General features: G+C 43.8%; 1 protein-coding gene across 12 annotated transcripts in view; it reads left to right on the top strand.

The window, feature by feature from the left end:
* The window catches only part of myo18ab (myosin XVIIIA b), a 151,811-nt gene that overhangs the window by 38,667 nt on the left and 87,432 nt on the right, over nt 1–25,712 (top strand). For 4 of the 12 annotated variants that reach the window (XM_080428459.1, XM_080428460.1, XM_080428450.1 and 1 more), the window contains exons 1-7: nt 12,684–12,736; nt 15,267–16,946; nt 18,066–18,158; nt 21,292–21,357; nt 22,458–22,545; nt 23,191–23,297; nt 25,132–25,308. In XM_080428459.1, coding sequence (XP_080284585.1) covers nt 15,285–16,946; nt 18,066–18,158; nt 21,292–21,357; nt 22,458–22,545; nt 23,191–23,297; nt 25,132–25,308 — 2,193 coding nt within the window. In that variant the 5' untranslated portion in view covers nt 12,684–12,736; nt 15,267–15,284. Of the gene's footprint in view, nt 1–7,952; nt 8,029–12,683; nt 12,737–15,266; nt 16,947–18,065; nt 18,159–18,463; nt 18,527–21,291; nt 21,358–22,457; nt 22,546–23,190; nt 23,298–25,131; nt 25,309–25,712 lie in introns of those variants that run through there. The other 8 variants (XM_080428451.1, XM_080428457.1, XM_080428458.1 and 5 more) reach the window with 6 other exon arrangements.

Raw genomic sequence — 25,712 nt, forward strand, 5'->3', positions numbered from 1 at the left:
GAAGAGCGATGGTCCATCGCTATATGTCCCCCAGATTTCCGTCCGTCCTTTTGTCTGTCCATCCGTCCGCATTACTCCACATTTTTTCACGACCGACATCATCAATATGCTGTCAGCAATATGACATCAGAAATTCAGTGTTATTAGACCCTATCTCCCCCTCCTCTCACTTTCTCACTGCCTCTATTATTAACTGTGATCTACTGTCAGTCTTTATGGGTTTAGCCACGTCCAGAGAAGTCACATTGGCAGCCACTGTGTGCCTCTGCTGTATCCCGGTCAGTGTCTCTCTGTACGGTACCCTGTGATGCTGCATATCTTCTCCGTCTTCTGAATAAGCCCAGCGGACCAGACAATGGGACAGAGCCAATGGAAGTGTGTGTTAGTACACCATGGCCGGCTTTTGGCCGCTAGTTTGAGGGTGGCCACATTAATGTTTATCGACAGCGTAATTGATGGGTTTGGAAGTTGGACACACAGCAGTGGAATCGATACAGCTTGCTGTAAGTGGCAGCCACAGTGGGGTGTGCAGAGCTTGGCGCAAGCACATTGCGGAGGTTGGCGCCTACGCCCAAAGTTCCAACTAGTTGAGCCAGTACAATACGAAAGTCACGCAGGAGGGAAGTGTGGAAAAATACTGGATAACCTCATTTAGGCTGTTTCTGATTTGCCCGAGTTAAACTGTATACATGCCTTTATATGCTATATGTATTTGAGCTCTCTGATGATTTGTACACATCCATGCGCACGCCACATCCTATATCAATGTATAATATTAGTGGTGATGGGAGAATTCATTAGTGCCTGCACTGGGTAGCTATTGGCCGAATGTACCCCCTCCAAACTAGATGCATACTGTATGAGTCTTAATATACTATGAATTTTCAATTGTGTTTCAGTGTGTTTCTGTCCTCGTCCCCAATCTGTCCATCCTTAACAGGATCGCTGTAGAGACGCAGAGACATTTACTCGCTAGACTGCACACATCACTAGGCCTGCAGTACATGGGCACAGACAGTTGAACCCTCTAAGAACCAATGACAGACCTCCTGTACATCCTGGAACTTAATGTTTCCAAGGCTCTGTGTGTGTGTGTGTGTGTGTGTGTGTGTGTGTGTGTGTGTGTGCGCTTTCTGCACTGGGAGTGGTTGGGATGAAAGAGAATGTTACATTGTCTTGTCTTGGTCAGAGAGCTGGTTCTCCCAGAAGACTGCTATGTCAGTGAAGGGCGACTGGATGGGAATACACAGGTGTAGTGGAGTTGGTTGCATTTATCCTCCAGTCTGCTACCAACATGGACTCCTCCGTCCCAAGGTACTGCTGATGTATTTGTTGTGGTCTTGGGGCTGGGCTGTATGGACTAAATCAAATTTCACAATATCTTTGACCAAATACCTCTATCGATGTTGTGATGATATCGTATTGTCACGATAATATAAATGTTCTTTTTAATTTTGCAAACATTTAAAAAAATGACTATTTCTAAATTGCAGTAAGTGATTAAAACAAGGAAAAGACTTATATGATAACCAAAATCCCAGATGATATCTAGTCATAATATCAAGATATTGTCCAGCCCTATTGTGTCTTGTAACTCCCTTTTTAATCTTTATTTAGACAGGGCAGTAGTGAGAGAATTCAAGGCAGAGAGGAGTGAAGGACATGCAATATAGGTCTCCAACCAGAACCGATCTGGGGACGTTGTGATTATGTGGTCGACGCACTATCCTGTCCCCAGCCAGCATGCCCCAAATTAGTTTAGATTTAGTAATGGGCTGGCATATACCCACTGGCAGATGAGTGCTGCTTTCTCGTCTTGTACAAGATATGTGATTTCTGCTAGTAGTTCAGGTATAATAACATAAATAGTTATAATTGTAATTGAAATAATTGTCATAATTTCACCCAACAATAGTGTGGATACTGTGTGCATTTGTAGTATCCATTGTTGCATATAGGCCTATCCTTTCAGGGTTTGGGGGTAACTTAAAGCCATGCACTGTAGGAAGGTAGGAAATAAATACAAATAATATGTGTGTGTATGAATTATCTCTACACTTACTTTCAGCAGCAGTTGGTAGGTTGCAGGGGTTTTAAGTGCTTAGAAGGGGGCCTGAAACCTCAAATACAGGATTTAGTTAGTCATGGTTGAAGTCTAGAGCTCAGGCCCACTGTACTATTCCTGTGGGTGATGATATCAGTATATATGGCCAGCGGTACAGTACACAGCCGGACCCATATGGGATCTTTGAAACCGCTAAGTGGTTAGCAAAATGACAGTTTACTTATATCACTCCTATTGCTAGTGGTAATTATACACATTTTCTTGCATGGTTAGTGACAATACCTCAGTTATTTACATTTGTCGAACTGCTGTACATGAATTGCATGGGTTGAACAGATTATACAACTGCAGAATTGAAGAAAATGCAAGGAACACATTTTTGTGCGAACATGTCAACACTCAAATGTGCTTACTGCTAAAGTGTGCTCTTACTGTACTGTAAGTGTGCTTAGATTCTGTTCTTACCAAGAAAACATTGGTGAATGTCAGAATCTTTGAATCTCTGCGTAAGCAGGTCTTAAGAAGATATTTATTCTTAAGAATGGTTGGTGAATGAGACCTAATGTTGTGTGACTTTGGGATTCGTTATATCAATAAATGTATGCATATTCAGTCCAGCAATATTATGCTGATCCACCTAGTAGTTTGCAAGATTGGCTGAGCACACATACAGTACGTACACACACACACACACACACACACACACACACACACACACACACACACACACACACACACACACACACACACACACACACACACACACACACACACACACACACACACACACACACTCCAAAAACAAAAAAAGAACTGCCTATGACCTAGTAATAAAATACATTTAAAAAACAATATGTTTGCTTTTATGTTTCCACATGTAGTTGCTGATGCCTGCCTTGTTTTAGGGTTAACAAGGGTCACTCGCATCACATGTGAGCCTGTCTCTACTCTGTTTAAAGCCTATCTCTACTCAGTTTAAAGCCTATCTCTACTCAGTTTAAACCCTATCACATGTGAGCCTGTCTCTACTCAGTTTAAAGCCTGTCTCTACTAAGTTTAAAGCCTATCTCTACTCAGTTTAAAGCCTATCTCTACTCAGTTTAAAGCCTATCTCTACTCAGTTTAAACCCTATCACATGTGAGCCTGTCTCTACTCAGTTTAAAGCCTGTCTCTACTAAGTTTAAAGCCTATCTCTACTCAGTTTAAAGCCTATTCCTGTTTAAAGTCTGTTTCTACCCTGTTTAAAGTGAAGTCTGTCTCTACTGTTTAAAAGTCTGCTTCTACTCTGTCTAAAGGCAGTCTAGTCCATTTAAAACCTGGCTGCTCTCCTCTACTTTGCTTAAAGCCTGTATCTACTCCATTTAAATTATCTCTATTCAGCTCACACATGGAGACTGTGTTTTGTTAGACAGGAGCACAGTGACCATCAGTCAAGCAAGCGCTCTGCATTCTTGAGTTCTCAGATGTTTTATGTCTCACGTAAAAAGAGATTGATGTTCTCAGTGGAGACGCCAGACCATCAACCCAGTTCACTGGTCATCAGACATTTTTTGTAGCCAGCCTCAGCGTGGAGCCCTGACATACTGTGTATACAGCAGCAACAACAACAACATAGCTAACATAACTACCGCACAATCAGCAATAAACACATCAGCTCTCGCCTCATTTAGACAGCAACTCCTAAGGGGGTGTGTTAATTATGTTAATTATCTCTCACTATCAGTATTGCTGTATTGTATCTTGAGTGGCAAACTCTGCAGAAAAACCATGAGAGAGAAACTGATACTTGATAGATGCACATGATGATAGATTTCTGAAGGGATTGCATTATTTTATAGAAACACAATTTCCCCCCTTCTCTTTAATCTACTGTCTGATTCAATGCCTTCATGCAGGCTTAGTCCAGACCCGTGACATACAGACAGACAGACGCACAGACAGGCGATTGGTATGTTATCTGGTCTCCATTACCCTTTAACACACATAAACACACACATTCTGACCCAGTTTATAGCACAGTCAGTTAATAGATAGACTTCTCAGAATGGAGGTTATTGTGCAACTTTAGCAGGAGCCTCCATATCCAGACAGGTCTTTGAAGTCCACAGGAGGTCTCCTGCCATTTCCGCCCAGTCGACTGGTCTTGTCTGGAACGGCCAGTGGTGATGGACTGGAACCAGCCGCGAGCGAGCTCTGAGTACTTCCACCGACCTCGGTTGGTGTGTGTGTAGGCTCTAGATGGACTTTGGTTTGTAAAGTCCAGTTTGTCAGGGATCTGGGGAACTTTCACTGAGCTATAACTTCTGGGTGGCAAATCTAAGCCTGCTTTGTAAAGTGTGACTCAAAGCTCTTGCCATGCAGGTTTTTAACACCAAAGGCTGCACCCAAGCCAAACCCCTGTGAAAATGTATAAGTGTAGTCTCTTGTAACTGGAAAAATAGCACAAGGGTTTAGGATTGGCAGTCCCACTATTACCTCCCCATCATCCCTGAAATGCTTAGTGTTGATCTGATGTGATTGGATTGAAAGCATAGATAGATTACAATAGCCTGGGAAAGCTACTTTCATTCTTCTCGCTCTGCATTCAAAATTCACATCCTCTAACATAAGCTTTCATACCTTTACTGTACCTCTGTGTTGGCAAATGCAATATTTTTGTCCCTGTCTGCTATAAGATTGCGTTTGGTGTGACGGCAGACATCACAGGCCTCTGTGGTTATGAGTCAGCACATTGCACCTGGATAACGCCACCTTTCATACCATTCATTTTTCCTCAAACCTACAGTATGTACAGAGGTAGGGCTCTTGTACTCTATTTATAGCACGCGCACACGCACACACACACACACACACACACACACACACGTTTCACAGATGACACGTTTCACAGACATACTGGTTTACAGTACATGTTAAAGAACACTCATGAACTCACATTAGTCCTGTCTCACCTTTGAATTTTGGTCAAATTTAAAGACCCACTGTTTTTTCCCCCTCTTGCTTTTAGTTCAGTCTGAGGTTGCCCCATTGTTTTTGTTTGTCAAATCCACTTAGTGGATTTAATGTAATTTATTTGTAATATCCTCTTACAACTTAGCTTATTGTTTTATTCTCTTTCATCTCTTAACTTTTAGATTTTTATATGTGTTTATGTGTTCTTTATGCGTTTTAAAGTCTTGCTTTTATGGATTATGATTTAATTATGGTTGTGTTTTTTGTCATCTGACTCAAATGCTGTTGTTGTTAAATGTACTACATATAAATAAAGGTGACTAGACACAGCATAGGCCTAATGTTACGTCACTGTCTTACCCCTCATCACCACACCCTCTTATTCAAGCTAGTCTCTGGTCTGCTTCCCAAGTCGACCCCGCCTGTCCACAAGCCATCTGCAGTCTGCACCCATTCCTCCCAGTCCTTCTCTGCCCCTCCCTAATGTCAGTTGGTATGAAGCCACTTCTAATGTCATAGTGTCACAAGTCGCCCATTCATTTTACAGTTTGGTTGCTGCACATGATCTACATCACTATGGTGTTCCCCCTGGAAAGTGGTGGCAGTCAGCCCACATTGGTAAATAATGGAGGCTTTGTGTGGTCACTGTGTTCCTAATGCTGCAATGTAGATCATTTATCAGTCTTCTGGCTCCCTCTTCTGGCCAATAAAGAGAAGTGAGATTAATCAGCGGTGGTGGGAGAGGAACGGGTGACCTCTAGTGGCAAAACATGGAATTGTAACAGCCAACTGGAATTTTAGGAAGGCTTGGGTTGTATCTAGTTTTTCATAACGTCATTACTTCTTGACATTTCACCGAGGTATACGGTATATGATGGTATTTTTTTACATAGACATTTTAAAAGCTGAGCTGCTGGTAATAGAAGTCATTGTAGCATGTCTAGCCCAGACAAGTCTTTTTTTAATGGTGATCTTTAAAAACAAATTCTATCTTTTTCATTGTTATGCCAAATCCCCAGTCTCTGTTGGTCTTGGGGAGGGTGTAGAGTGTAGACAACCACATGTCTCCTCTGATACACATGGAATTGCCAGACACTTTCTTTCACCTGACTGGAAGGAGTTTCACCAGGAGGGCATAATCCATATGGACGCAAACCCCAGTCCCCATGGGGTGGGTGGTACCCCTGCGCCACCCGAACGCCCCTACTTAGAGAAGTTTTGCTGGGTTTAAATATTTATTTATGGCCCATAGAATAATAAATAGATATGAAATAAGCGTCTTTCTTTCATAGATTTAGTATAACTTGCTGGAGGACCCCATGACACTTGTTGCCATGCTGTGCAGACTGGTGGTTGAATAAAATCATGTGGTTAATAAACTGATTTTGCAGTTGCAAGAAGTAATCGGAACGCAAACTTTATATGTGGCAATATTCTTTATAATTCCATATCTAGTCATATTTAATTGATTAGCTAGGAAGTGACCAGCCAATTATCCTTTTCTACCTCAAATAAGTTTTCTGTTCGCTAAGTTCCCTGCTGTAATAATTTCATTCAAATGCTAAGAATGACATTAGACACAATGTTGTTTAGACAGATGCTAAGTGTGATGTTTACGTGAAGCACCCAATTGTTTTCTTTGCACTCAACTTGTTATGTGACCGATTTACCCTGTTTGTTGACTAGCGATAGTGCTATTCACACTGATCTGACACTTGTACTGTAAATTGCTCTGGATTAGAGTGTCTGCTAAATGCCTAAATTGTAAATTGGTGTCATGTGCTTTGCACAGTACATCACCTCAATACAGCATCACACTATCAGTTAAGTCCATTAGAAAGAGTAGTGTCTGTATTTTTACTTTGAAAATCATAAGCAAAGAGCTTAAATTCCTTTCCTTATTAGAAAAACAAGATGTCAAGTCCTTAGGTGAACTCAAATAAGGATCCATGTCAAGGCACAACGAGTGGACCTAAGGAAGGCTTGTTGAGCTGAGGCCCGTCGGTCACCCATGTGTTTTTTGTTTTGGTTTCGTTTGTTTATTTAGTTTTTTTTGCCTCAACAGCATATCTCTCCAAAGAGTATTTGATTCCAGTTGGACATAATTACAGACCCATACAGCGCTCCTATGCTTCTTGAATAAAAAATCATACCTCTTGGTATTTCTAAATATTCTGGTGTACTGGTGCACTGTTAACACTGCCCTAGCCTATGTAATAGCCTCAACATGAATAACTGTACTCAGTGTTTTGCTTGGAAGTCATGACTGAGCGTGTTGCTGGATTTCAATGTTATCATAAGCATCACTAGCACATTGCGACATAAGACATTGAAGAAACTCATTGGACAGTTAATTCACTAACTCTTTGTCCCTCCACTAAGACAATCTGCTGTGACACACACGCTTGGCAGATGTGTCATGTTATGTAGCCTATAGCTATTGTTTACTGTGTATGTGTAGTTCTTATCTTAGTTTGCAGTAATATGTATAAAAGTAGTCAAATCACATGTTAACAAGACAATACGGTGCCCTATTGGCTGCTGCTTTACTGCTGTACTAAAGAATAATCTCGAGCCATTTTCCCCCAGTCCCAGTTTCTGGTTCAGACAGTGAGGATGAAGATAAGAGGATAATATGTCATTGTGACTTGTATATCTTTTAAGATCCAGAGGTACAGCACATGTGCAGTTGATGGTGGTCTGCAGTGATGATGCTGTTAAGCTTGAGGGCTAGGGGTGTGCTCTTGTGCCATCTGTTGTACCGCCACAATTTCATAACATCTCAATTTCATCTTAATTTTCACAGCGCATGTGTCGTTACCAAGCTCACACACGCTCGCTCACACACCATTTCCTGTTCTCTGGTATTACTGCACTTCTGTTTTTCGTTGTTTGTCGCCTCCCTCTATACTGCCTTTCTGTCTTCCATTCCCTGCTGTCAACACTCATGCACTCAACAACAATGCAACTGTCAGCCCACACAAAACGGCACAGAGGTCTTCTAAATCAGGTACGTTACCAACAGCAGAAGCCTCCATTGAAGCAGTTTTGCTTCAGTGGAGTCATAACGCCGATCCTTACTAAAGTGATGTGTGGCTTCAACGATGCTGAAGAGTTGTTGACATAGCCTGTTTCTCTCACACACACACACCAGGAGCAGCTGCGGTGACAGAGCAACTGCAGGGAGTGATGGAGTGTGACTGCTGGGAAAATTCCTGGGCCTCAGTGGTAAAACAGACACTGGTGGGGTTACTGAGCACGGGCAATGGGGGGGGTGGGGGTGGGCTCGTCTATTTTTAGCCCAAGCCAGGACCCTTGTATCAGGACAGCTGTCCCAGCCCACATCTCTCTCTGTCACCTGTCAGGAATAGCCAGCCTATCAGAACCCCCATCCCTCTCCTCAGCCCGTCTTCTGGCAAATTCACACACTAAAGTTTGTGTGTGTGTGTCTCACACAGGAGTTTCTGCCGGCTGTCCGGCTCTCTCTCTCTCACACACTTTGGTCTGGCTTCAAACCCCTTCTGCAATATCTCGGGATTAATTTGGAATATTTGGAAACTTTTGGAATTCCTACTTTGACAGCCAGTCCTCGGAATAGAAGAACGCAGGTATACCAGTACAGAAATTGGGATTATCTTTTTGGTTTTTGAGGAGAAGAGGGGAGTCTTCCCTGGAAACTATATGAGAATCTGTGCGGCCTCCAGGTCCCACAGCCGGTACCACTATTTATAGTGCTGACCACAGTTAGCTGACGGGCCTGCTAGCTCTGCCACTTAGCTTGGCCAACTTCACTTTTGTTCGAGCTGAGATAAGCTATGCTATGCTAGCTAATAGCATTTGTGGATCGTTCAGCAACTACTGTTCTAAAAGTAGATTGTAACTTTAATGCTAATTTTTTTATTTGTGTCACATTCAGTTTAGTGGCAGTTCATTGCTCTTTTCACTTTGTTAAATGACAAAGAAGTATTGTATCATAGAAGATTCAGTTATGGATAATGACTGAATTGACAGTCAGCATTTATACAGAAAGAGGCAGTTGCTTATTTCCTGTGTGAAGTGCCATCCATGGGCAAGCAGACTTCCTTGTGTGTGTGTGTGTGTGTGTGTGTGTGTGTGTGTGTGTGTGTGTGTGTGTGTGTGTGTGTGTGTGTGTGTGTGTGTGTGTGTGTGTGTGTGTGTGTGTGTGTGTGTGTGTGTGTGTGTGTGTGTGTGTGTGTGTGTGTGTGTGTGTGTGTGTGTGTGTGTGTGTGTGTGTGTGTGTGTGTGTGTGTGTGTGTGTGTGTGCACAACCACAGTCAGGGTGAGGTTTAGAGATGTAACATCTACTCACACAGAATATGTGGTTGTCGGTTTTCACCTCTGCTCTCCTCATAGAATTTCCTTTCTTACAGTAATTTGCAAGTCAACTTGGAACCTGGTAGTACCAAATCTCAAGGCTAGATAACAAACCAAATTTAAGATTTAAAAGTGATTTACATCGAATCTGCATCACACAAATTCTAGATTCTATGTTCATGTTAGCAAAATGGGTATGTCTATTACTAGATACTAGTTTGTGTGATAAGTGTTAACTATTGTTGCTGAATAATGCATCTAGTATACGATTTCAACCTGGATAATGTCAGATAAGGTGTCAAAGCTGAAAGACTTTTTTTCATGGCGTACATTGAAGTACACCAATTTGTATTTCCTGTGAATCTGGATGGTTTAGTCTATGTATTTGTGCACATGAGGTAGCCCTTGTTAAAACTACGAAACAAAAGATTCAAATGACACTCACTGCTGTTCTATCAAACGGCATAGTGGAGGGATTCTTTTGTTTGTTGCAGTGAACAGAACGATTTCTGCATTTTATAGCCGTAGGGGAGAGTTTTTCACACTCAGAATTATTGACTGAATTGTCCAATATCATAAGAATTGCTGTTTTCTTTGGGTTAGAGTGCTTTTTAAAGCTGTTGTGTATTGATTCGTTCAGACAGTTTGGGTTCTCTTGTACTGGTGCACTCCCAAAATGAGTGGCTGAGCAACGTTTGCCAGAACGTGTCACCATACTATATTCAGGTTTACAAGCCCAACCATGACCCTTCTTTGTGTGTGCATGACTGAATGGAAAGCTGTTCTTAAGATGTTTGAATGACTGTGTCTACTTCTATTTGTGTCTGTCTGTTTTTACACATCAGAAGATATTGAAAAGCTTTCAAAGAGATATATATATTTTTTAATATCTAGGCTAAATGGGAACCTGCTATTGTTTCCTTGACTATGAAGAAGTTGAGCAATATTTTGCTGTCGTCGCTTGACAAATCTTTTTTTTTCGTTTTTAGAACAGGCAGGTAATTTTGGGCATCACATCACATTAAGTTAGTACATTTCAAGTATTTTTAACATGTTATGTTGTGGACTATTCAGTCTAGAGGAGAGGGATCCTAATCTAAAGCAACTTCAGTCTTTTTTTGAAAGTTCTCAGTCTGTTTCTCCTTGATGGTAAAGTCCATGGTAGTTTGCCAGCAGATATTCCAATGATTCACTCCTAATTCTAACAGCATGGTGAACAGGCCTCCAAATATTGCAGAAAAATAAAATAAGATAAAAATAATTATACATACATAGAGAAATAAAATACAAGATACAAAAGATACAAAAAAGTATATAATATAAAATATAATTCAAGCAATATACCTCCACACATAACACAAATTCACATACTCATACCTACATACAGATATATATTTATATATATATATTCGAACACTCACATCCATATAAAGATCCTTCACACAATATCCATTTTCATATATAATATCCATTTTAACCAGTATTTATAAAATGTATCCATACAGAGTCTTACAGAGTGTGTGAGTTTCTCCATTTCGTATTATGTTCTGTACAAAGGCTATCCACTCCCCCCTCGTTAGTGGGTTTTTGTCCAGCCATTTCCTGCTTATTGCCTTCTTGCTGGCTACCGACAAATCCGTTTTCATAGATTGAGCACACTTGGAAGGTCTTGGGGTGTAGCTTTCCAAATTTGAATTACTGACTCAGGTTATTCGTTTGTATGCATCTCGTTGGCCTACTTTTCATTCCTACTTGGTGTGTTGAACTGGCCCTGTCGACCCTGAGTCACACTCCTTCATGTATCTCCTCCAGAAATAAACCTGCTCGTCAGTGTCCGAGTTCAATGTCCACTGATATTCCACATACAAACACAACACAGGCACGCACGCACGGACGGACACACATTGTATGTAGCTCCTTCTAGCTCTCACTCTTTGACACATCCTCCTGTAATGTTTCTCTCTCTCACTCACACACATGCACACATGCACGCACACACACAAAATAACGTTTTCCTGTGGATGAGCCAGGACAGGATATGATTTGACCCCCAGTAAAGCTGTTTGTTCTGGATGGTGATTAGCATTGTAGCTGCTTGTCTTACCCAACCACCAAGCATGGTGCCTGGGCATGGCTTCAGGCAGAGCCCAGGCTTATCCTAGTTGGCACACAAGATACTAGTCAAATGTAATGAGGACAGAGACCTCATATGGCACCTAGCCCAAAGGGTCATTAGTCCTCCTTGCAGGCTTCTTGCAGTAGCCCAGTTACTGCCTGTGAAGACTGGATTTCCTGTTCTATGAACATTTCACTTTGTTGTGTTTGTTTATTTTGTGGTGCATGCGATCATTTCCATCTTGGTTTTTAAATCCTATCCCTCCTCCCTCTTTATCTCCTAGACTTTCTTCATCTCACCAGCCACTGGGCTTCCATACTCTTCTACTACTGTTGGTCCATATACTCCAGGAACCAACTATTTTGGGCTGTTGTGTGGAGAACCTCATCTTTGTATACTCGTTTGTTTGTCTACCCTTTTCCCTTCCTGTACTTCCTCTATTCTTTCTGACCTCCTCTTCCCCTTCCCCCCCCTCCTCCTCACCCCCATCCAGCCCAGCCCATGACATCAGAGCAGCCAGGATGGCATTCTCATCACGCTTTTCCTTCTGGGAACAAAAGGGAAGTGTAGTTTTGATGTTCCACAGAGCATTCTCTTAACAAAGTTAACACTGCACGTGTGTGGTTTTAAGGGCAGTTATGTCCGTGTCATGGAATAACATGGCCTTTGCATGTGTAACATCTCCAGTTGGACAGAGAGTACTGGCTTTTATAGATATTTAGATTTTGTGACCTTTGAATTGAATGAACACTAGGGTTGTTTATTATTTATTATTATTATTAAGTCAGTTAACAGAAAAGGATACTTAGGATACATAAAATTAAGCCTGGTGATGGTGCTTCAGAACTGTTATTCTGGGAGAGTGCTCACAGCCAAAATGGCATTTGATTTCATTTTGAAAGACTGCCATTTGTTTTACAACACCAACACTTACTCACTGTACATCTGCAACAGTACCTCTCCCTCTGCTGAGAATAAAAGAGAAATATAGATGGTAAATGGTAAAAAATATATTTCTCACAGCATTAATTGTTATTGTCACAAGGCAATATATATGTTTGTTTGTGTAATTATAACGAGAGAAAGATTAATTTAAATTCTCCAACAACGGATCACTTAAAGTATATTTCACCTGTCTCGCATGGTTTGTCATCAGCATGGTGTTGTTTGCTGTACGTTTTTAGACAAGTCTGCAGATTTTCATCCATATTCTCTTTCCACATGAACACTATAGGTCAAAGACGTTCCCAAGCCAGGCAGTAAAAGTGTAAGTCTCTTTCTCAGAGTGGCGCACTAACTACACTTACTAGAGTTTAAGGGAATAAAGCTTCACTCACTCAGGATCACAGGTTTCTTGGCATTGGAGTCAGGAGGACAGGCATGGCTGTCAACACCAACTGTCTCATGTCCCTTCGGCTACAGCCCAAGTCTTAGGCTATCTTGTGGATAACACAACCCAGATCTCTGCTGTCTCCTCCCCTTGGCAGAAGTGATAATTATTGGCACATGCAGCTCTCTTGTCAGGTCACATTGGACCAAATAAGGGACAACTTTGTAGATGGGTGAGAGAAAATTAGGGCTGCGTCTAGCCTGGTCCTTGGCAGTACTGCGTGTCCTTGCTTCTTCCTCAATAGACCAACCCACCTGTTATTTTAAATAGTGGGGAGAGTTGTGTTCTGCCACTGTTAAGTTTGTTCCATGCCTATTCAGAAGTTTCTGCACTGGATTTATACTGTAGTACCAAAAAGTGCTTTCCTTGTCAAAAGCATAAACTTTCTCATTAACCAACTGATTTGAACAAAAGCCCCAAAGTTGATGAGCAAACTAATTTCCATGCTGTGGATGCAGTGTCACAGACACTTACCCTTTTTAATTTCACAACAAAAGGCCTTAGGGATAGTGCGGTGTGCGGCCTCTGTAATTGCTTTCTAAATAGTGTAATTGGTTCAGAAAATGATGATGGTTTTGTTATTGGGGGGAGAGGGGGGGGGGGGGTGTAATCTGTAGCTTTGCATTGTACAATGAGAAGAAGTGCACCATCTCTCTGCTTGGCCCGAGGGCTTGCAAAGAGATTTTTGTGTGTCTACTAGTTCTGGGTGTGTTGTGCATGCAGTTTAGTTTAGTTTTGTTTGTAGTTAAAAAAATTACCTATAAGGGTTAATTTGTACACTGTACAATTTGACTGTGTGTCGGTTGTATTTGTGGGAGCTTAGACGAGTGATTACCTTGCGATTCATTAAGAAATCTGTCAAGGCTGTGAATTCCATTACGTTGTCCTCTTTCAGTCAGGCTTTAAGACACAGGCCAAACATCAGGTTTCTTCCTACGATATTAAACGCACAGAGCTTCCAGGTAGCGCCCCCCCCGTCTCTTATAAGAGCCATGGAGCTACAGTACTGTACCCAGTAGAGGGAAGATAAATCATTATTGAACCAGGTGATCACTGATCTGAGAGGTTGAAGAGGTTCAGCCTCATTAGTTTGAATTTGGTTTGTTTGTCAAGATCAGGTCTAATCTGGGATTTAGGGCTGCTGTCTGTCACAACAGCACCTTTTAGGAAGATGGTGATAGCCATTGATTCTTTGGGACATAACTATGTAATTAATACAGGTTTGAGAGGCATAGAGAACTTTGTGCCCCCAGTACACGGAGGAAATAGCGTGCGTTTGAGTGTACGCACATTGTTGTACATTGCTGAAGCCGGCAGTCATTTAGAGCTATAGTTAGTTATGCAGTGAGCTAGTCTGTGTCAGCTCTCCTAAACACTTATGCTATCTCACTGCAAACTTCCCTCCACCACTCCTCCTCAAATAAACCCACTGTGTGCTATTTCAGTGCTATTTGAGGAGGCAGATAGGCATGTGCTAAGCAGCTGTCTGACCACTACTGTACTGGCCGACTGTCAGAGCCCAGTCAGAGTTGAGCAGAGCTGTGCAAGTTCGATTTCAGGATTTTCTTGCTACAATAGCTGTTTTGTCTGCATTGTGCAGGCAGCTGACAGGAGTTATTGTTATACCCTTAACCACTTTCAACATGGCATCCCTATTTTGGGCATGTCATTATAAGCTGTAGTACACATGGAAATGTGTGAAAATAGCAGATCTATAAGCACAACCACTGTATGGCAGATCTAAAAGCTCACAACACATCACATCCATGCGTTTTTAGTCTGTTAGATCTGCTATTTTTGAAAAATGTTGAAAGTATCAAAGGGCTTTAGTGGTTAATGACTTTCCGTGATGTATTGGTCTGCATTGTTGACATGGTGTATGAATTTGTTATGTAATACAGAAGGACTGTGCTGTGAGGTGACTCCACTATGGGATTCCCGGGCCTGAGTAAGCTTTAGAACTGTGAAGTTCTCTGCTAGTAGTAATGTGATCTTTTGGACAAGGCTCAGGGGCCCACAATGTTTTATTAAGAAACTCTGATGTCTGCATTACAGCCGATAGTTCCCCCGAGATAGCAAGGATATCAGGTTGCGCCCTGTCGCTTTTAATAATGCATGGGCCAGATAACTCTTGGTAGGCAAAGACACATTCAGCCTAACCACAGTGTTTAAGTGTAAAGATCGACCTGTGCAGCGCACTGTCAAGCATGATTGATGATGTTGTTGTAATTGCAGAAGACGCACCACGCGTGTTTACAAATATTGTACATTGGATAAAATATTCCACATTTTTCATTATACTCCTCTGTTACTTTCTCATTTCTCATCAAATTGTTTTTCACTGACTGCCTCATGCCCCCTCGCCTCATGCCTCCTCTTTCTTTCTTCTTTCTTTCTATGCGAGTAGTCAGACAATGATACAGCCATGTACAGCCGTGCCCAGTCAGTGCCAGCTCTGGACCCTGGCAGGGGGCTGTTCCGGACAAAAAGTCCTCCACCCACAGAGACCACAGCCCGGGTCAGAAGCCCCTCTCCGCCTAAGGTTAGGCTGCCCGTTCAAGTGCCAGAGCGCTTCAAAAGTCCTGAGCCCACATCAAGGATGGTGGCACGACAAGCTTCCATAAGCCCTGAGCCTGTCATGAATGGTGACAGCAAGCCGCATGGTACCATGAATGGGAGTGCAGTAAATGGTAGCTCCAATGGTGATGTCAAGCTAGCGAGTGCCAACCAGCCAGATGTTACAGATGACCAGGGTCTGACTCGCAAGAAGGTGGTGAAGTTGGTACGGCGTGTGGTCAGGAAGGTTCAACCCACAGAGGGGGAGGAAGCCACTGTACATACACAAACCTTAGCCAAGGCCCCAGAGCCTGCCAAACCCGCTCCTGAACCACCCAAACCAGTCCCCACACCAGCATCCATGTTCAAGGGACACAAAATGTCATCGTTCTCTTTCAAGCATGACACCATCAAAACGGAGGAGAAAGATGACATTTCGTTGGGTTTGTCCAGTCTTATGGGCAGGAGCAGGACGAGGGATATCCGTCCTCGAATACGCAAGGACGAGCCACCAGAAAAGATTGAGCCAGCAGAGACCAAAGAAGAGAAGACTGAGGAAAAGGCTGTCCCCAAACCAGATGAGGTCAAGTCCAATTCCATAAATGCAGTTGCAGCAACAAAGCATGAGGTCAGGTCGTCTGTGGTGCCTGAGACCCCCACCTCAAATTCTGCTGCCAACTCAACTGCAGAACCTTCCAAATTCACTCAAGCCAAGCCTATACCCCGTCCTGCTGGCTTTGTCCCAGCCCCCAAGCCCTCAACCCTTGCACCACCAGCAGGTTTCATTCCAGCACCAAAACCTACATCCATGTCTCCACCTCCTGCCTTCCTACCTGGCCCCAAACCCACCACTGCTGCACCTGCCTCCAGTTCCACCGTCGGAGTCAAACCCACCACTGCTGCACCTGCCTCCAGTTCCACCGTCGGAGTAAAACCCACCACTGCTGCACCTGCCTCCAGTTCCACTGTTGGAGTCAAATCCACCACTCCCACACCTGCCTCCAGTTCCACTGTTGGAGTCAAATCCACCACTCCCACTCCTGCCTCCAGTTCCACTGTTGGAGTCAAATCCACCACTCCCACACCTGCCTCCAGTTCCACTGTTGGAGTCAAATCCACCACTCCCACACCTGCCTCCAGTTCCACTGTTGGAGTCAAATCCACCACTCCCACACCTGCCTCCAGTTCCACTGTTGGAGTCAAATCCACCACTCCCACACCTGCCTCCAGTTCCACTGTTGGAGTCAAATCCACCACTCCCACACCTGCCTCCAGTTCCACTGCTGGAGTCGAATCCACCACTTCCTCATCTGCTTCTGGTTCCACTTCTGGTGCTACATCCACCACCACAACCAGTCCAGACCCCAGATCCTCCCTCCTTTCTCCCCCACCAGGCTTCATCCCAGCCCGCAAATCGTCCCCTCTCTCCCCTCCCACGGGCTTTGTTCCTCCCCTTGCCAAGGTTAGCCCCCTGTCTCCCCCTCCAGGATTCATCCCCACTTCAAAACAGCCTGTGGTGAAGAAACAAGAGGTACCATTCCCTCAGCATGCACGTTTTTTGGCACTGCTGTGCTCAGTCGCAGTTTGTAAATGTGTGAAATATAACTGCATTGGTGTTTTTTCACTCACCACTCACCACTTGTTTTCACTAACAATTGTCTGTAAAGCCACCAATTTTCCATGAAGCCAAATTACTTCCAAAGCACTATGGCACTAGTAAGATCTCCTGCAATCTTCGCAATTAATTCTCAGATCAGAGAGTTGTTGAGACTACATTATGATTAGACTTTAGTTTTTGCCTCTGAGATGAACTACTTTTCCCCAGTCTCTCTTTCTCTCTTTCTTTGTTCTTTATTCTGTCTCTGTCTTTCTCCCTTCCTTCCCCCTTTCCTTTCTCTCTATTTCCGAACTTCTCCTGAGGTTTGAGGCCTTATCTCATGCAGCTCTTCTCCCTCACAACCTTTTCCTCTGAGACGCTATCTGTGGCAAAGACGTTTGCCAACAAAACAAACAAGGAGTTCTATAGCTGTTTTTCTCTCTGCTATCAGCCAGCAAGACCCCACGACAGAATGCACCTCACAAGTCTTGTTTACTGAAGCTAGTCAGTAGGAGTAGAGCCAATTACTGAAGGTGGCTCTGTATTGTGGGATAAGAGTTAAAAGCGGGCTGTAGCTGCCATGATGACCAGACACAGGGATAACAGAACTATCCAGAAACTTACCAGATGGCACATACAGTATGGTGAAAAGGCTTTCTTTCCTCCCGGCCTTTCACAGAGATTCCTCAATTACAGACCTCACTGTGTTTTTGTTTATGGTTTAACTTCAACACATGTTTTCTTTCACTGCCACACTAGCTCTGTACGTTTTCGGCTAGGGTTCAACCGCATCCTCTTCTCTGTGGCTTGTTGTTACGGTTAGTTTTGCCGTGCCACACTTTGACTTGGATGACATTTGATGTTCCTTGACTCTGAGGTTTTGCCCATTACCACAGTGCATGGTGTGTTTTGACTTCTGCCTGCATGTTATATTTTTGACCTGGTACTGGTAATTATGTGTGTATGGTTTTTGCTGGTTTCTTCTTGTGATGTTGAATGTGTTTCTGGGAAATGTGTGTGTGTGTGTGTATATGTGTTGTATAAACTATAAAGGTGAAAGTACCCGCTGGCGTTTGCTCCACTCCCATTAAGAGGCCCACTACTGTGGAGGTGTCCTTAAAGAGCACTCCCAACGTAACACAAAAGGTGTGTTTGTGTGTGCATCTACTCTAACCAACCATGCATGGGTTGTAATGCAATGAGCTGGATTTGTTTTTGTGTGTGCAGCGATAACTCAAGTAGAGTCGGTATGCCTGTTATCTAGAACATCATATAGTGTGTTATTACATCACTATTATAACTAACGGGATGTTTGAAAAGTTGAGCGTAGCCTTAGAGGCTTGATTCTCCTGATTCTGGTACCCATAGACGTACTGTATTGTAGAGCTTTGCTTTCTGTTATGTGCTTTGTGTGTGGGAGCTGTCACTCAACCTGTTGCTCTGGCCTGTAGGAGGCGCCACTCAGTCCTACAGAGGAAGCTCAGAGGCGGCTGATGAGGATCTTCGCTGCTCCTGTAATTACCCTGCTGTCTGTCTGTTCATCACTCAAGTTGACTCAACATCTGTCTCTCTGTCTGTCTCTCTCTGTCTGTCTCTCTCTCTCTCGCTCTCTCTCTCCCATCTACTGTACATGTTCTTCCTCCACCACTGTTGTAGCTACCTTGACTTCCGCAGCAAGGGTGTTTGCAGCCCTCCTAACATGTCATCTACAGTATAACCATTAAGCCCTCCTAACATGTCATCTACAGTATAACCATTAATCCCTCCGAGGCTCCTCCCAGTAGGCTGTTACCATTAGCCACCATTCCTGTCATGCTTTGTTAAGCAGTCTGTATTTAGGCTTGCACTCAGCAAAGAAGGTGTTCGGGGGGCTCCAAACACACAAGTGGCTTGCTTCTCTGAATGGGGGGGGGGGGGGGGGGGGGGAGGGGGGAGACAGAACAGGTGGTCTGTTAATGTGACCTGTTGCCCCATCTATAATTCCTTCATTCTCTCATACTTTCTCTGTTGCTCCTCCTCTCTCATTCTGTCTCACTTTCTGTCCATTTTTCTGTTCTTCTCTCTTGCTTCCCCCGTTCCTCTACTTCATCCTCTTTGCCTAGTCTTGTGTAGCCAGACGATCGTCGATCGGAGATATCTGCCTACCGTTACATCTGGGGAAATCTAAATTCAATGCAGGGGCTAGAACAACAGAGAGAACATCCGCTAACAAGCCTGCCTACTGCTTTGGAAACCAATCCTGATACTGTCTCACTGTGTCCCAGTATGAAGAACCGCCCTAAAGTCTTTGCATTGGTTCTCAGTTATTTTGTGCATCTCCAAATTGTTTCCATACAGTTTTAGCCCTTAAATTGAATTTAGAATTTAGTCATATCGGTAGGTGGAGATCTCTGATCGTCTAGCTACGGGAGACTATCTTAGCCAAGATTGTAGCTCACGTTCAACTCACTCACTCACTCACTCTTACTCTCTCTCTCACTCTCTCTCTCTCTCTCTCTCTCTCTCTCTCTCGCGCTCTCTCTCCTCTTTGTTCTTGTATCACTTACACAATCTCCCAACATCACTCGGGACCTTAATAACCACCAGCCTCCCAAATTAATTTAAACGGGACCCGTTGGGTTGGTAGCTCATTAATTATCTGTCTGGAGGTGATTTAGTCTTTTCAATTAACAGTGCCCCCGGACGCACGCACGCACGCGCGCGCACACACACACACACACACACACACACACACACACACACACACACACACACACACACACACACACAGAGACACAGACACAGACACAGACACACACACACACAGACACACACACACACACACACACACTGCATTCTATACTGCTGAGGTTTTGGCCACTCGTAATTGAAATATACATGCTGGGCTGCTCTGTGCTACCAATAAACAGGGCCCTAAACCTCAGAGATTTCATATTATTAGTAGACATTATCTATGTCTGTTATCCATGTTGCTCTCTATATACTGTACATTTATACTGGATTCTTCATCCAATGTCTCATGTTAAGTTTCTCATCTTGCTTCGCGCCCTATTTTCCCTCCCTGTCTCTCTCTCTGTCTCTCCATCTCTTGGCTCACGTTGCTTCTGGCTGTGGCTGTCTCACTTTGACTGGTTGTGTGGCTAGCTGGAGCCGGTAGTCAGTGCGTCGGCCTCCATCACAGCCCCTCCCCCCGCGGCCCCTGACTCTGAGTCCCCAGTACCCCCTCAGGTACATCGGCCGCCCGGCCCCTCCCAGGGCGTACTGGCTGGAGTGTGTGCTCGTGTGACATGCTGGAGCGTAAGGCCTGGACTCTTATTCTAACTTTTTCTACATCTGTCTTCCCTGCTTGTCTCTTCAGAAATGTGTTATTTGTAAAGCATTTCCTTTTTGATTTGCTCCGTGGGGTGTGATATGAACTGGTTGTGTTTCTCTGACAAGAACATTATTTTATTTTACTTGGCTTTGTCAGCGTTTCTTTTGTTGCCCATGACTCAACCTTCAAATGTGTGACGCATCGGGGTGGAAATTGAAACTGATTTAAAGACAACCCCACAAAAGAACTGCATGAGCTTTGCATTGCCCTGTTTTGCAAATTATTTTGACATTGGCATGGGAAATAGAATGGTTCCGCTCTGTAAAATGGCGGTTGCATATTTGTTACACCGAGTAGGTGTTGTCTGTGTGAATGAATGACAGTAGATGGTGAGCCTGGTGCATCTGGTCTCAGGGCTCGTATACAATCGGACCAATGTGTGGCCGTTGATGATTTATGCTTGCCAGTTGATGATGTCAGATCTCTCATCTGTCTGTGATGGTCCTGTGTCATGATGCAATATTACCTCACAGACATAGACTCCATTCTTCATTGGTAACTTCATTTTGGCCTCAAACATTTTAGAAACATTTAAAGCCACACTGACTCAAAATTGATTGATTTACAGTTTTAGGCATCACTAATCATAATATCATAATGGTCATAGTAATCAACATTATCCTTGACCACTTATCTTGTCCACTCCTGCCATGGACAATAGCGACTCAACTGTAGACCGGATTTCTTTCCTGCAGGTTTGCTTGAAAAGACTAAGCATGTAAATCGTCATAGGCCTAACCATTCTCTCCACCCTGCAGCCAGTGACACGGTCATCATATATGCCGATAACACAATATTTTCCCTTTTTGTTGTATGTACTATTCATATATATATATATGTTGCTCATGTTTAACTGTGACCTTTGACCCCCCACCCCACCTCCTCCTCATGCTGGCCAATCACCAGGGAGCAGTGGAAGAGGACCCTGTAGCCCTACTTCAGGCATCCCACGCTGCAGCCCAGCAACCTAAGGTCTGGCCTGTGCTGTGCCCTGCGTGCAATCCGCCCCCCCCCCCCCCCCCTCCGCTCCCCCCGCCTCCCCCCATGCCTCACCTCCCCATCACCCCCGCACCCACCCCACCACCCGTGGAGTGCTGTGTTGTTTTACTAGAGTGACTCTCGCTGTGCTTGTGGAGTGAAATGCCTTTCTCCGCTCCTGCGTCAGATTGCACTGTGTGATTAATTGTATGATTTCACTGATGCCTGTTTGGATTTATATGTGGATTACTGTACAGTTGTTTTTGTTAACGGATGACAACATTCCCAAATGACCACTCATTAATGCATTAATAATTTTCTTTACAAATGTATTTTCTTCATTCTCATATTTTAATTTCCCTGGCGTATGCACTGAACCAAGTTGATCCCTGGTGTTGTGTTTGTGTGCTAGTGTTGTTTAGTGTGTAACCTCTCACTCATGCAGCCCACCTCACCCAACCTTTGTGGTTTGTTAGATTTGGTACGAAACACCGTGGCTCATCTTGGTTTACCGACATTTCATGTCGACTTCCAGATCCCTCCCCCGTCTCTAGCGCTCTTTCACTCTTGCACACACTTGCACACAGTAAGGCACTCATCATCACATCACCCCTGAAGGCAGCATGCAATGCACATAGTGGACGGTGAGAAGCTGTGGGAGGGTCACAGAGGGCAGCACAGCGCAGTGTGGTTTGATGAAACATCTCCACGCAATCTCTCCTATTACGCCAAGCTACTCTCCACTGTGAATCCATTATCGAAACTTCTTATGTGCACCCTTCAACCACTGCAATGCATGTTGTTCACCCTATTGATAGACACTTCCCTCAAAACCTTTGCTGGTATCAGATGTTCAAATTGGCCAGCTCGGTAACCCAGGACCATTTTGTTCAAATGCATGTGTTGTTGGATGAAGTAAAACCACATGGAGACGAGTCAGGTGGGAGTTGCAGTCTGTGTGTATGTGGTGATTGCCCTGAGCGTCAGCCGATGTTTGCTGACTTCTACTGGACTGAGTGCTCCAGGCCCTTCATCACATCAAGTGTTTCCTTTAGCACTTAACCTGACTTAGGTTTGTGTTTTCTCCCCACCAGGTGAAGACTGAGGAGCAGATTGCCGCAGAGCAAGCATGGTACGGCTCAGAGAAAGTCTGGCTTGTCCACAAAGACGGTTTCTCCCTCGGTGAGTTTTTATTTATTTAACAGAAGTGGTTTCTTCAGACATTGGGAAATTCTGCCTCGACACGTGTCATTCCTATAGTATCCACACTACAATTTAAATTCATCACAAGTAGGGTTGGGATCCTTAAGGATTTTAACGATTCCTGTTCCTTAACGATTCCATCTTAACGGTCCGATTCCTTAAGGGTCTCCATTTAACGATTCCTACAGGTGGTTCCAAATGGACCCTTACATGTCCATTTGGTTCCATTTCTACACACTCAATGGTGGTCCTTTGAAATAAACAAGTTTGAGAACCACCGGTATTGTAATTCGTATAGCAGACGTGAAGTCCACATACCAGCTCTGACAGCGTGATAAAACCGGTTCCAGAAACGGTTCCAAATGTGATGGAACCGATCCCGGTTCCTACAAGTCAATGCAATAATTGATTAATCTTAAGATCTACAATTTTGAGCTGGCATTTATCCCTTATGGGTCAATTTATTCTTCTTTGTTTGTTTTTTAAACTGTGACAGGCATTTTCTACAATACTTTTGCTACTTTGATCTCCCAGCACAATAATTAAAGCGGGTGGCTTGTCAGAAATGTGTGGACATTGTAATTAATCTACTCAACACTTTTCCTGTGCTGTGTCTCTGTCCAGCCACTGTGGTGAAGACAGAGGCTGGCTCCCTGCCGGAGGGCAAAGTGAAAATCCGACTGGAACATGATGGGTCGTTACTGGATGTTGATGAGGATGATGTGGAGAAGGTAGGCAGAGTGTTGCGCTGTGTGGAGTAAACAACGTTGCACTTTAATCTGTCCGATGTAGCTCATCATTTACCTCAATATTGTATGTGCATGTTTGAGTGAATCCATGAAGTAAAGTCGGCTTTCAAAGACGATGAGTCTTGTTTTGTCATCGCAGAGGTTTTAAAGTAGTGCTACAGGACCAGGTTTATAGGAGGAGACTGGTGTGTAAATAGAGTACAGGGAAGGAGGGAGGGGAAAGGGAAAGGGTGAGAGGGGACCCTGTGCACCTGTCACTCCAATCTGTCTGAGCATGCCCGGAGCAGGCGGTCAGGCAGCCACAGATGGCCACTGAGGACACTGACAGCCGCTGGGCATCATGGGATATGTCTGGAGGAGAGGGCAGAGGTGAACAGGTGCGGATTCAGCCGGCGGGCTGGCGGCGCCTGCCGTTGCTGAGCCATCTGATCTGACATAGGGACTTTTCGAAAAACCTGCTTCTTGGCACAAAACAAGCATGCCATCACTCATGCTGTCTTACAGACCTTGACTGGAGGTCGTCCAATTTGACAGCAGAGGGACAGACATAAAGAACGCTGGGCCGCTCCCTACCACCGACGAGCAAAGTCGTTCGATTCTCATCAGATGGCGGCGATAAGGGTGACTTTGTGGCGTCAAGGTCGGCGGCAGCTAATCAAATGTTTGAAGCATCTGTTTGATTAAGGAAGTGCAAACTTGGAGGCTGGACGGGTATGGATGGGGGGGGGGGGTTAGGACATCTGCTTTAATTGCATCAAATACTTGGCACAAGGGATATTTCTGGTGGCACATTACATCGCTGCATACTAATCTTCTCTCCCAACCTCCTGCTGTGTTTGCTGTTGCGTAGGGCCTGGGAAATATGTTATCCAGTGGAAAAAATCCAGTATTGAGAAATTGAAAGTATTTTAATTCGATTTCATTGTATCTTTCAAAAGGAAAATAATTCACCCAAGTTGTCTCTTCGCATTATCTTGTCCCAGAAGTCTTATTTCAGTAAATAAAGTCTAAAACATACAGCTACATTGTAGACAATATTGAGAGTGAGACACATTGAATATTGATGTTTGGCCCATAAATTCCTTAAGTCACATCACCTGGCCCTACTACTGCTAAAATTGTTGTCCTGTTGAAACTGAAATATCTGGACCCAGGCAGAATGATCATGTTACTTCAACTAATGGCCCCTGAAATGACAGGACCATGCCATAAACCTCAAGTAATGGTCCCTGAGGTTTTTCCCTGGACAGGTTGAAAGATCAGATAGCTGGCACACCGATAACCCTGTACTACTATTAGGGAGGCTGGTGGTTTTTAGCAATGCTGTTCCTTCCATATGGTAATAAGGCTGATGTTACAGAGGGTCTAACAGTCTCATATTGTCTGTCAATGAGTGGGGTCAGTTGTGGGATTCGAATAATTCTTGAATAAAAACAATTATGTTGTAAGCAAATCAGTCGTCCGATGATCATAAGCTTTTTTTTGTCAATGAAATTGAATGGTGAAGCGTTAATGTTTTTCTAGAGACGGCGTTCGTCTTCTTTCCGTTTGTGCACTCAAGGGTTTAGTCTCAGCCAAATAGCCTAATCAATTCAGCTAATGTTATCTGATCACATTAATGTCCGAAACAACAACTGGGAGGTTATATAGAAAACCCTTTTAAGGGTCAACATTTCAATGAGTGCTGTATAGTTAATAGCTATGCTATTGGCATGGTGTGTGCATGTGCTGTGTCCAACACGATGTTGACCCTAAAGTGATTTCTCTCAGCCAGCCTTGGCTGTGTTTGTTATTGATAATGTCTTGTTGTGTTCAGGCAAACCCGCCATCGTACGACCGCTCTGAGGACCTGGCCTCTCTGCTGTACCTGAATGAGTCCAGCGTCATGCACTCGCTGAGACAGCGCTATGGAGGAAACCTTATCCACACCCACGCTGGCCCCAACATGGTGGTTATCAACCCCCTCAGCGCTCCATCCATGTACTCTGAGAAGGTGACGACACGCACGCACACACACATACACACACGCAGATAAACTCACACACCAGACATAATTTAACTATGCAAGTTACAAATGTTGTACTGATTTGGCAAAAATGGATAAACATCGGGCAAACATTCGGAAAAAATAGCAGATCTAAACACGCACGTTGCAATGGGTTGTGAGCTTGCAGATTAGCTATTTTCACTATTTGACATACTGTACATTGTACAACCTATTTTATACTTTGTAGTATGATGATGTCATGCAGTGAAACTGGGGACTAGGGGTGTGCCGATATATCGTCCCGCGATATATCGCGATACGTTTTCGTGACGATATGTATAGTTTTGGGGAATTTTTATTTTATTTTATTTTTTTACAATCATGCAAAAACAGAATTATTTGTTTGCATT

This window comes from Gymnoscopelus braueri (assembly GCF_963280865.1).
Source record: "Gymnoscopelus braueri genome assembly, chromosome: 5".
Lineage (NCBI taxonomy): Eukaryota > Metazoa > Chordata > Actinopteri > Myctophiformes > Myctophidae > Gymnoscopelus > Gymnoscopelus braueri.